The 10,656-nt window shown below is 36.1% G+C and overlaps 2 protein-coding genes across 2 annotated transcripts; both read left to right on the top strand.

Annotated features, from left to right (window-relative positions):
• The first annotated feature begins 53 nt into the window (after positions 1-53).
• On the top strand, positions 54-3,624 carry LOC107596458 (putative sodium-coupled neutral amino acid transporter 7). Its single transcript, XM_016287194.1, has 8 exons — positions 54-198; positions 385-483; positions 574-631; positions 842-956; positions 1,065-1,212; positions 1,305-1,504; positions 1,606-1,657; positions 2,411-3,624. The coding sequence occupies exons 1-8, from the start codon at positions 86-88 to the stop codon at positions 2,526-2,528; spliced, it is 903 nt and encodes a 300-aa protein (XP_016142680.1). The 5' UTR covers positions 54-85; the 3' UTR covers positions 2,529-3,624.
• A 1,100-nt stretch (positions 3,625-4,724) lies between these two features.
• LOC107596457 (lysosomal protective protein-like) lies at positions 4,725-9,325 on the top strand. The gene is made up of 11 exons (XM_016287192.1): positions 4,725-5,023; positions 6,513-6,624; positions 6,839-6,976; positions 7,055-7,216; positions 7,345-7,436; positions 7,543-7,627; positions 7,712-7,852; positions 7,947-8,083; positions 8,194-8,356; positions 8,449-8,538; positions 8,751-9,325. Exons 1-11 carry the CDS (start codon positions 4,764-4,766, stop codon positions 8,832-8,834), a joined length of 1,464 nt encoding a protein of 487 aa, XP_016142678.1. The 5' UTR covers positions 4,725-4,763; the 3' UTR covers positions 8,835-9,325.
• The last annotated feature ends 1,331 nt before the right edge of the window (positions 9,326-10,656 follow it).

Below are 10,656 nucleotides of genomic sequence, written 5' to 3'. Positions count from 1 at the left end.
ATGTCAAAATAGTCTAAAGAGAGTAGTCTCATTTCCTGTCGTTCTTCCTACAGTGATTGGCGCAATAAATCATGAGTCGGAGAAGATGATTAGTTCGCACTGGTACACAGATCGCAAGTTCACCATCACTTTGACCTCAGTGCTGATCATACTTCCTCTATCTATACCCAAAGAGATTGGCTTCCAGAAGTATGCCAGGTAGAAACGTCTTGTTTTTCTTCCTATATTGTTTAACTAAGTTATTGTTTTATGCAGTGCAGTGTTATGTCACAGCTGTGACTAGTGCAAATGTTTTTGCTTAAATTGCACTTTTGATTATCCAAGATGTTTCTGAGTATTTGCTGGTTAAATCATACATGCACATTTGTACTGATTAATCTGTAGCACCCTGAGTGTTATCGGCACCTGGTATGTGACAATCATAATCATCGTCAAATACATCTGGCCCGACAAAGACGTTTCTCCAGGAATCATCCCAGTCAGGTCAGAAGTACATTTTAAAAAGTTATTTGAGTTACACATTACAGAAGAGATTGTGATCACTACTGTAATGTGATGTTTGTTGTCTTTCAGCCCTGCATCCTGGACCGATGTGTTCAATGCCATGCCCACAATCTGCTTTGGTTTCCAGGTGTGTGAACTTTACTATTCATGTGAAATAGAAATCATTTGTAATGTTATTAATGTCTGTAATGGCACATTTGACTAATCTGATGCATCCTTGTATGAAAGTATTCATAAAAGTAGCATATCTTTCTTAGCCAAGGACATGTCTGAATTCACTACTTTTGAAATCTTGCTAGATCGAACTCGATCATTCTCCTCACTTTCGTTTTCCCAGTGTCATGTCAGTAGCGTTCCAGTTTTCAACAGCATGAAGAAGCCAGAAATCCGGCCCTGGTGGGCAGTTGTTACAGTCAGCGTGATCATCTGCCTCTTTGTGTATACAGGCACAGGTGTGCATATTTTGAATTTGCTGAAATATTCTAATGATAAAGCAGACTGCAGCATTCATGCCAATATGAACTGATTGTGGAATGTTTGGGCTTGTTTTTTCTCCGCAGGTGTCTGTGGCTTCCTGTCATTTGGCTCAAGCGTAAGCCAGGATGTTTTGATGTCATATCCATCTGATGACATTGCGGTGGCCATTGCTCGAGCCTTCATCATCATCTGTGTTGTTACCTCATATCCAATCCTGCACTTCTGTGGAAGGTAACAGGCTTTATGGTCTATAGGTGTGTGTCTATGAAAGACACATTTATTGTCAAATCTAAAGAAAGTATGTGTATTTGTTTGTGCTTTAGGGCAGTGCTGGAAGGTTTGTGGTTGCGTTTTAAAGGAGAGGAGGTGGAGACAGATGTGGCCAGGGAACGGAGACGGAGAATACTGCAGACAGTCGTCTGGTTTTGTCTCACATTAATTCTTGCTCTCTTCATTCCTGATATCGGACGAGTGATTTCACTAATTGGTGGTTTGGCTGCATGCTTCATTTTTGTGTTTCCAGGTATTACAGTTAAATTGTTCTTAGACTTTACTTTTTGCTTCTATCACGTCAGTGTTTTTACAAACAGTGACTGCATTTATTCTTCTAATGCTTGTCTATAGGGTTGTGCTTGATTCAGGCAAAGCTTTCAGAGCATGATGTCAGATCAACCAGGTAAACTCATTTATTACTTATTAAAGGGAAAGTTCACCCAAAAAATAATCATTAATGAATCACCCTCATGTCATTTTAAACTTATAAGATACATTTGGTCATGTCCAAAATGCAAAGGAAGAAATTGTTAATGAAACTTGAGAGATTTCTGTCTTTAAGATCATTTCACCAAATGATGCTTCAAAAAGTTACTGTAAAAGACATTGTTAAAAAAAAAAAACGATTTCACTTTAATAAAGCAACTCTTCTGAAGAGACTCCATCTTTTTTTAAGATAAACAATTAATTTAGGCTTACAAACATCTACACATATTGAACAACGCATATACATACAGCACATCAATGCTGTTGGTCGTACGATTGACGTTTGAGCTTCTGCTGTATGTGTTTTGATCAATAGTAATAAGTGAACAAAAGCCTAAACGAAATTGGTTTATTATATATAGCAGTCAGAAGCCTTGGATTAAACTGCTTGATTCACATGGGTTACATTTACATGAACTTTTTGAAGTGTCAGTTTTGGTGGAATGGACTTTCAATGGAGGGACAGCAGTCGCTCAGGTTTCATTAAAAATATCTTCACTTGTGTTTCGAGGATGAAAGAAAGTCTTATGGGTTAGGAATGATGTGAAGGTGAGTAAAGGGTGACAAAATTGTCATTTTTGGGTGAATTATCTTTATAAACAATATTCAGCAATGCCTAAAGACTTGTGTATTCAAAGATAAAACTGATGACCTATTTATTTCTCTATAGTTGGAAGGGAATGGTGGCCTATGGGGTTGTTATGGTTACGATTGGTGCTTTCATCTTTGGCCAGACGACCACAAAGGCCATCTACCAAGATATCATCAATCATCCCAGCAGCCCATAGACGAGTTGTTGTGACCTCATGAATATTGGGCTGTGAACCAATAGAGACCAATTAAAAACAAGGGAAAGAAGCCTGTCCAAATCACGTCTACCACTGACCTCTATCCAGTCTTCAGGAGACTGTTGCAAATTTCTCCTATTGTAAAGTGCAGCAGTCCCACAGAAGTTTGTACCTCTTGATGTAGTGGATCATCCACCTGCATGCAGCATCAAGCTCTCTGCTCTGGCTGTTTGTGAATGGAGGACCCCTGTGAAGGACACTATACGTCACTATTTTCTGAATGGATATGGACATTGTGTTAAATCCTCCAGTGTTAGATCTTCCAAATATAGCCTCTTTCTTTTGAAATGTAATTGTTTTTTGTCCATTCTCTTTTTTAATTTTTATGTTTTTTTTAAGAAACTGATTTTATGAAGGCCTTATATGCTTGACATTGCAAATGTGGTCAGTGTTCATAATGTTTACCCTTAGAATCTTATTGCAAACTTTTTTTCTTGATGACTTGCACTGCTAAACATGTAATTCTACAGTTCCATAAGATCTTGTGTGTGTGTGTGAGAGAGTGTGACTTTAGATCAGAAGTGACATAAAATGATCATTATTTAAACTGTATTTCAAAAAATACTTGATGAATGGTTTTTATTTTCATTTAATGCATTGTTGTTTTAGCCACATCTTCTGAATGTGTTTTTCATGAAATTGTTGCTTAGGCCAAGGGTGCAATTATCTCTGATTTTATTAGTTCACTGGTACTTGAGTGAGTGAGATGGTTAACTGAAAACTCAATAATTATTTTGTGTTTATTTAGTTTTAGGGGAGAAATTCTGGTACTGAAGTGTGAGAATGAGAATTTATTGGTTCCATTAAACCATTCTCCTAACAGTTTAATTGTGCAAGTCACAGTTGTGGTGTGCTGGTAACCCCTTTTTGTACCACACGCTCCAATTCTCAATAATGCCTACATATGAAAATTCCTCATGGATTTAATCAGTAACACTAGATGCATGTTTGCTTTTGCACAATCGTGTATTATTGTATGTTTTACTGTTTCAGTGCAATCACTAAAGGGATGTTCCCTGAGAAATCAGCAAACTGCTTTGGTGCTCCATTGTCAACCTTTTTTTTTTTGTTCTTCAACTGCAAGATGCAGTTAAACTCTCATGCATGCAACTTAAAAAGAATAAAAATATTTAAATACACAGAAAAAGTAAATGGTTGGCCACAAAATGAAGGATAGGTTTAAAGTAGTAACATTAAGTACACCTAAAGACTCATGCTTGTCATTTAGGCCAAGGGCATGATGGGTTTTTCCAAATATCTTCTGCAGCACTTCTTGAGGATGAATTAGATTTATTGTGTTTTACTGATGACTTTATTAGGAACCGAATTCATCCAACTACCAAGCTGTAAAAATGTCTGAAAGACTTTTTGGTGTAAGTATCCTATCCAGTCATGCTTGGTCAGTTTGGCTGTATGAATTCTAAATATTGTTCATCTTGTTCAACTATACAATATTGTATTGAAAAAGCAATTTAAACATTGCCGTTGACAAAAAGTGTACTGCACTTAATTAACAGATGATTTCTTTGGAAATGCATTGGGATTTGAAAGGAAGGTCTATTTAAAAAAACAATTCAGGTTTTATTGAATTAAAACAGTAAACCTTTGATAAGAATATAACAATTAAAAACATGCTGTGTATGAAGAAGCCATCATGCATACTGATACCTGTCCCTTTTCATTTGCATGTTTTGGATAAATGCAGTAACATATCTGCAATTAAAGTACTGTTTTAAGCTACGAGTACATCAATCAATATTATTCTATAACAATTCTTTAAAATGTAGCAAATTTGAAAGGAATTTTAAAATGTGTTTAACATATCTGTAAAAGAGGTCTAATTTATTTTTCAGCATAAATCTTTTTCAAATCTCTGGTTTTGTTAATGAGGGTTAGATATTGCAGTCTGTCTGCACTTTCGAGCATTTGTTAAAGTTAATTTAAAAACCAATTCTATTTTATGCATAGGTCTACATTTGCTCTTCTGTATTTTTCCTACCTAGCTGATCCAGCAAAGTCATTTGAATGAATCTGCTATGATGATCCTTAATCTGATTATAATAATCATCTGAAGGAAAAGCAGAACAAGAAGGTGACACGCATACAGCGAGAGAGAGTCTGGTTAGATGGGCGGAGGCTAGTTTGTCCGCATCACCTGACGACTGTTAAAGTCATATGACAGGCAGAGAAAGGGCAACGCGAACCCTAGGGTCGCTGGAGTCTTCAAGCCGTGTGTACAGGTTCATGTCCATCAGGCTGTGTGAAATGTTTTCTCTGCGTGTCTTCTTCTGTCTTCTGTCCGTGTCTGAGCATGTCGCGAGCGGCGTGTATGATCCAGATGAGGTGCTGGATCTGCCGGGCATGTCTTTCAAACCCAATTACCGCCAGTGGTCAGGCTATCTAAAGGCCAGTTCTGGCAAGTTTTTGCATTATTGGTGAGTTATCAGCATGAGAATATGCAGCATGTATTGTTTGTGAGGAGGATAACGTTACTATTTAGGCAAATGGCGTTTCCGCATTCACGCCGAATGAAAAACGAAGACGTTTTAAATCCAACATGCGACATTTTAATCCTTTTATTTATTTATTTTATATTTAAAGTTATTTAAATAATCATTTTTTTGTATGTTTTTTTATTTTGGCGACGTCATCATAGTCCTGTGAGGTATTGTTGTGATCCGTGTTGGGGAAAGTTACTTTTAAAAGTAATGCATTACAATATTGCGTTACTCCCTTAAAAAAAGTAACTAATTACGGTAATTAGTTACTTTTTATGGAAAGTAATGCGTTACAATATTGCGTTACTCCCTTAAAAAAAGTAACTAATTACGGTAATTAGTTACTTTTTATGGAAAGTAATGCGTTACATTACTTTCTCGTTACTTTTGCGTTACTTTTTAAATGTAAGCAGGGCTTGATTGTTTTTAATATAAGAAGTTCTATTTCTAGCAAATATAAAAGCCCTTTAACAACAAAAAGTGTAATGAATAAACCTCAGGCTGAAGCAAAAGTAAATTCCCGTCTGTACAGTAGAACGCAGGAGAAGAAACACTCTTCAGCAATAAAAAAAACAATGAAGCACAATTGTTAGTTTCTCTAAAGTCATTTGTGCTTATTAGTACGGTTGAACTGGATCAGCAAAGGTCAGCAGCAAAGACGTTGGTTAATAAAATGGGATTAAATACATTTGTGTTATTTAACATTTAATTATTGCAGGTTTGCGTCATACTCTGAGTTTGCATTTCACTGTTTGAATTCATTTTGAATACTAAATCTGTTTTTTTGTGAGTGGGATGAATTAATGCACATTCGCATTTAGTCTAGAACTACATCATGTTCACACAGCGCACACAACACCTCTGTACTCCTGATTTCTCTCAACATGGGGACAGGAGAGCTGTCAGTCAATACATGGGGAAAACAAAGTAACTGGCATTACTTTTTTGAAAAAGTAACTCAGATATTTTCTTGTAAATTAAAAAAGCAATGTGTTACTTTACTAGTTACTTGAAAAAAGTAATCTGATTACGTAACTCACGTTACTTGTAATGAGTTACCCCCAACACTGGTGATGACACTGTAGTGTATATTACAATATTCATATACCATGGTATGGTTCTTGTCTAGAATAGCGTTGTATTACATTTTGTTAATGTGTAATTGTTAAACTGTGTGTGTGTGTGTGTGTGTGTGTGTGTGTGTATATATATATATATATATATATATACACATATACACACACACTGTATATATATATATATACACACACTGTATATATATATTAGTTATTGTGAGTACTAGCAGTATTGTGTAAATAGACCTTCCTCTCATTTGAATGTACTATAGTTTGAGTCTCTTCAGTAACACATTATGATTGTTTTGTGTATTCATTATTGTATTAAAGAGAGTGTGTATATGTTACAGGTTTGTCACGTCTCAGAGGGACCCGCTCAAGGATCCAGTCGTGCTGTGGCTGAATGGAGGGCCAGGATGCAGCTCTTTGGATGGGTTTCTATCAGAGAATGGCCCCTTTCATGTATGTTGATGGTTGTCTTTAAAAAAAAAAAAAAAGGAATAACAAGTGTTTACAATGCATTGCTGGTTTAATCTTAAAGAGCCAAGAACAAAAGAGATTAGAGAGTGAAAAACATTCATGTAATTTCAGTCATTGACGTTCTAAATTGCTTTTCTGTACAACACAAAAGCATAAATATCTCAATAAACATTGTGTTTGATCTGTGTGTCCTTAGGTCAATGATAATGGAGCCACACTTTATGAGAACGAATTCAGCTGGAATAAAATCGCCAATGTTCTTTATCTTGAATCGCCTGCTGGAGTGGGTTATTCCTATTCAGATGACCAGAAATATCAAACAGATGATGATGAGGTAAGCGTCCAAACATTCATAGACATTCGTAGCCTATAAAGACAGACTTTTTAAAGCCTTAATGTGTATTTTCTTTAGGTGGCAAATAACAACTACCTGGCATTGCAAAGTTTTTTCATCAAGTTCCCAAATTTCACCCAGAATGAGTTTTTCATTTTTGGTGAGAGTTATGGAGGCATCTACGCACCAACACTCAGTCTGAGAGTTGCCACTGGAGGTCAACTTAAAGTGAACTTTAAGGTAGGTTTATTATGCTCATTTCATTTTAAAAGTGTAATTTATTCAAATGTAGTGTATAAAATGTAACTTATGTTGTGTACTTGTTTACTAACATTTGAAGATCTGTTGTATCTCTTATATGTTTGCAGGGCTTTGCTGTGGGAAATGGCATTAGTAGCTTTGCACTAAATGACCAATCACTAATCTACTTTGGCAACTATCATGGCCTGTTTGGAGAACAGTAAGCTAAATCACTTACTGGCCACTCATGTTTATGTTTATTGCAATACTGACAATGAATATTTTGATAAATGTTTTTTTGTTTTCAAACACTATTTTGCTTGAAGGCTGTGGAAGGATCTGAATGACAACTGCTGTCAAAATGGAGTCTGTAATTTCTACAACAATTCTAAAGAGTCCTGCTCGGATATGGTAACTTGAATGCATCCACACGTGCTTGCAACTCATGTACAGCCTTGCCATTATTTAAGGTGACTAGACTTTTGTCTGTTGCAGGTGTCACATGCATTTAATATAGTCTATAACTCTGGGTTGAATACATATGCGCTGTATCTTGACTGTGCTGGAGGCATCACATCTCAGAGAGCCATGATGCATCTTTTCAGAAACTTCAGGAAGCATTGGGAAGCTAATAAGGTGAGTCTTGTTCGATCTAATCATGCAGCCTTCCAATCCACTTTGATAAACTTGATAGAACAAAGGGGAAATGTACTTTCTTTTGTTTGTTCAGTCAGTAGGAAATACTCCAAATGTTCAGGGAGTGCCTCCATGCATCAACAGTACTGCTCAGATGAACTGGCTTAACCGAGGAGATGTGAGGAAGGCGCTGCACATTCCTGATGTACTACCACCATGGGACATATGCAGGTAAACGGATACCTGTCCTCACTTACTGTGTGTGTGTGCGCGAACGCGAACGCGTGTGTGAGTTCGTGAACACGTGTGTAGCTCTTCCTGAGTTCTTCCTTTTTATGCAGCGATGCTGTGGGAAGACAGTATCACACCATTTACGAAACTGTGAAGGATGTCTATGAGAAGCTGCTGGCTTTGGGTCTGAGAGCGTTGGTCTATAATGGAGATACCGATATGGCTTGTAACTTTCTTGGGGACCAGTGGTTTGTTGAGCAGCTTGGACAGAAAGTAAGATCTACTGTATGTTCTGTGAGATGTGATGTTCTGCAGAATTTATAGCACCTTCTAAGTTTAATGTTGGGTTTTTCTTCTTCTTCAAGGCGAGCACACAATACCAACCCTGGATTTATGAGAAACAGATTGCTGGATTCTACCAGCAATTTGGCAACATCACTTTCCTCACAGTCAAGGTACGTTTCAGGCATCCATGTAACCTGTTTTGCACTTTTCCAAGGTGTAGTTATACTTTTCTTTGTTACAGCCTCCATGAGATCTATTGATGTGCAGCTGCTGTTTGCGTCTAATAGAGATTCATATGACTGGCTCTGATCAGTTAGACATTCTGGCTAAATGGTGAAAGCTTACATGTACTAAAGCATGACATACAACTCTGCTCTTCCAGGGTGCAGGTCACATGGTTCCTCAGTGGGCTCCTGGTCCATCTCTCCAGATGCTACAGAGTTTCCTGTCCAATAAGCCTTATTGAACTTCCTCCAGACCAGGTCTTAAGTCAACAAATCTAATTTTTTTTTAGAAGTGGTCTGGAATGGATTTTAAGAGTGTGATTTTAAGTGAAACTGTTGAAATGTGACATGAAGTTGCACATTCATTTTCTCAGGAACTTTTGTGTGTTTGCATATGTTTGGGAATTTTTATATGCTTTTTATTGTTTTGTTTAAATTGTTTAAATCTTTTTTTTAATCAATTTTCCCTTGAACACTAGGGGTGGTTTTCATAGTCATGTTGCTCATAACAAAATCATATAATCCCAATTATAGATACACTTTTTTTTTTTTTTTTTTAACCGTATTAGTGGATATCATGGTTTTAAAACGATCATTGTCCTTAAATCGTGGGTTACTGGTGAGATGGTCTTTTGTAAGAACTGAGGACAAATATATTTATAGTCTTCATTTTCTTCCTACCCTTGATACACTCAACACTGAAACAAAGTTATACTATTTTTAATTATCTTGATCTATTGTGATACACTTTTTTTTTTTTTTTTTAACCGTATTAGTGGATATCATGGTTTTAAAACGATCATTGTCCTTAAATCGTGGGTTACTGGTGAGATGGTCTTTTGTAAGAACTGAGGACAAATATATTTATAGTCTTCATTTTCTTCCTACCCTTGATACACTCAACACTGAAACAAAGTTATACTATTTTTAATTATCTTGATCTATTGTTATAAATGGTTTACAATCCTATCTGATTGTCAAATCCTTTAATAAGGATTATATGGATGAGCATGTAACACTCCCTTTGTTCTAAGATAGTCCTTCAGGTATGTGGAAATTCAACCCAAGAAAGCTAGAATTTTAAGTTATTATTTTCAAATGGAATCAGTATAAACCAAGAAATAAAAAGCTGTTTTTAGTTTAATTTGTCTGTGTATATCAATACTCATGCTCATGTGCAAACAAGTGCATGCACAACCACGGATGATTCATTTTCCACTCAAGTCGAGTCTGGTGTGTGTGATACAGCATCGTCTGTGATAATTATCAAGTAGGCTATATCACCAAATCACGCACAGAGTTGCACACACGTTGATTTAAAACTCAAAATTCAAGGCATTCTAAATTGTAGACGGCAAAAATGTTTCTGTATGCTATTTATATAATTTAATATAGTTAACATATAGATATAGATCTATATCACACAAAGAGTACAGTTTTTCTGCAGATAGCAGCATGAACACATTTAATAATCATTTTATACAAGTTCAGTAAAGCACTTATATTTTAGACATAATATTGCTTGTTTTGCTCAATTTTCCAAACAAGATCACAGCACTGTTTTCACAGCTTTTTGAACGAATCGGTTGAATAAATGATTCAGTGATTCACTCATGAGCACAGTCAAATGCTTTGTTTCTGAATGAATCAGTCGTTTGAATGAATCGGTTGACTCACTCATTAACAGTCACTTGCTGTCACCTACTACTGGCGGTTTTAATTTCACATTTCGACTATTTTTTTCATGTTTTAAATTATTTCAGATATCAGTATTCAACGTTTTATGTTAAAAACAAAACATTAGGCCTATTTATGCATCTGTAACTGCAGTTTAACCGCATCCATGCCCCCTCTGAGATACATAAACTGTGTGAATACATCTAAATGCTATTTCAGATGCAGATTCCAGAAATGTTTTATGTTGGAATGAAAGTACCGGATGAAGTGCTTCGTATTCTTTCCCAAAAATACAAAATGGAAGAGAGTTAAAACTGAACACAATCTTGCTACTCAAGCTGTGTATGAACATTTTTATATATATTTATTTGCTTTTCCATTTTGCAT

Source organism: Sinocyclocheilus grahami, unplaced genomic scaffold, assembly GCF_001515645.1.
Source record: "Sinocyclocheilus grahami isolate Dianchi unplaced genomic scaffold, SAMN03320097.WGS_v1.1 scaffold219.1, whole genome shotgun sequence".
Lineage (NCBI taxonomy): Eukaryota > Metazoa > Chordata > Actinopteri > Cypriniformes > Cyprinidae > Sinocyclocheilus > Sinocyclocheilus grahami.
The sequence above is the reverse complement of the archived record's forward strand: the minus strand, read 5'-3'. Positions and strand labels throughout refer to the sequence as shown.

Excerpts from the sequence above, each read along its gene's own strand:
- LOC107596458 (XM_016287194.1), top strand. The coding sequence starts at position 86 with ATGATTAGTTCGCACTGGTACACAGATCGCAAGTTCACCATCACTTTG. Across the intron at positions 484-573 it reads CCAGGAATCATCCCAGTCAG|CCCTGCATCCTGGACCGATG; the intron begins GTCAGAAGTACA and ends GTTGTCTTTCAG. Across the intron at positions 1,505-1,605 it reads CTTCATTTTTGTGTTTCCAG|GGTTGTGCTTGATTCAGGCA; the intron begins GTATTACAGTTA and ends GCTTGTCTATAG.
- LOC107596457 (XM_016287192.1), top strand. The coding sequence starts at position 4,764 with ATGACAGGCAGAGAAAGGGCAACGCGAACCCTAGGGTCGCTGGAGTCT. Across the intron at positions 7,437-7,542 it reads CATGGCCTGTTTGGAGAACA|GCTGTGGAAGGATCTGAATG; the intron begins GTAAGCTAAATC and ends TTTTGCTTGAAG. Across the intron at positions 8,084-8,193 it reads CCACCATGGGACATATGCAG|CGATGCTGTGGGAAGACAGT; the intron begins GTAAACGGATAC and ends CTTTTTATGCAG.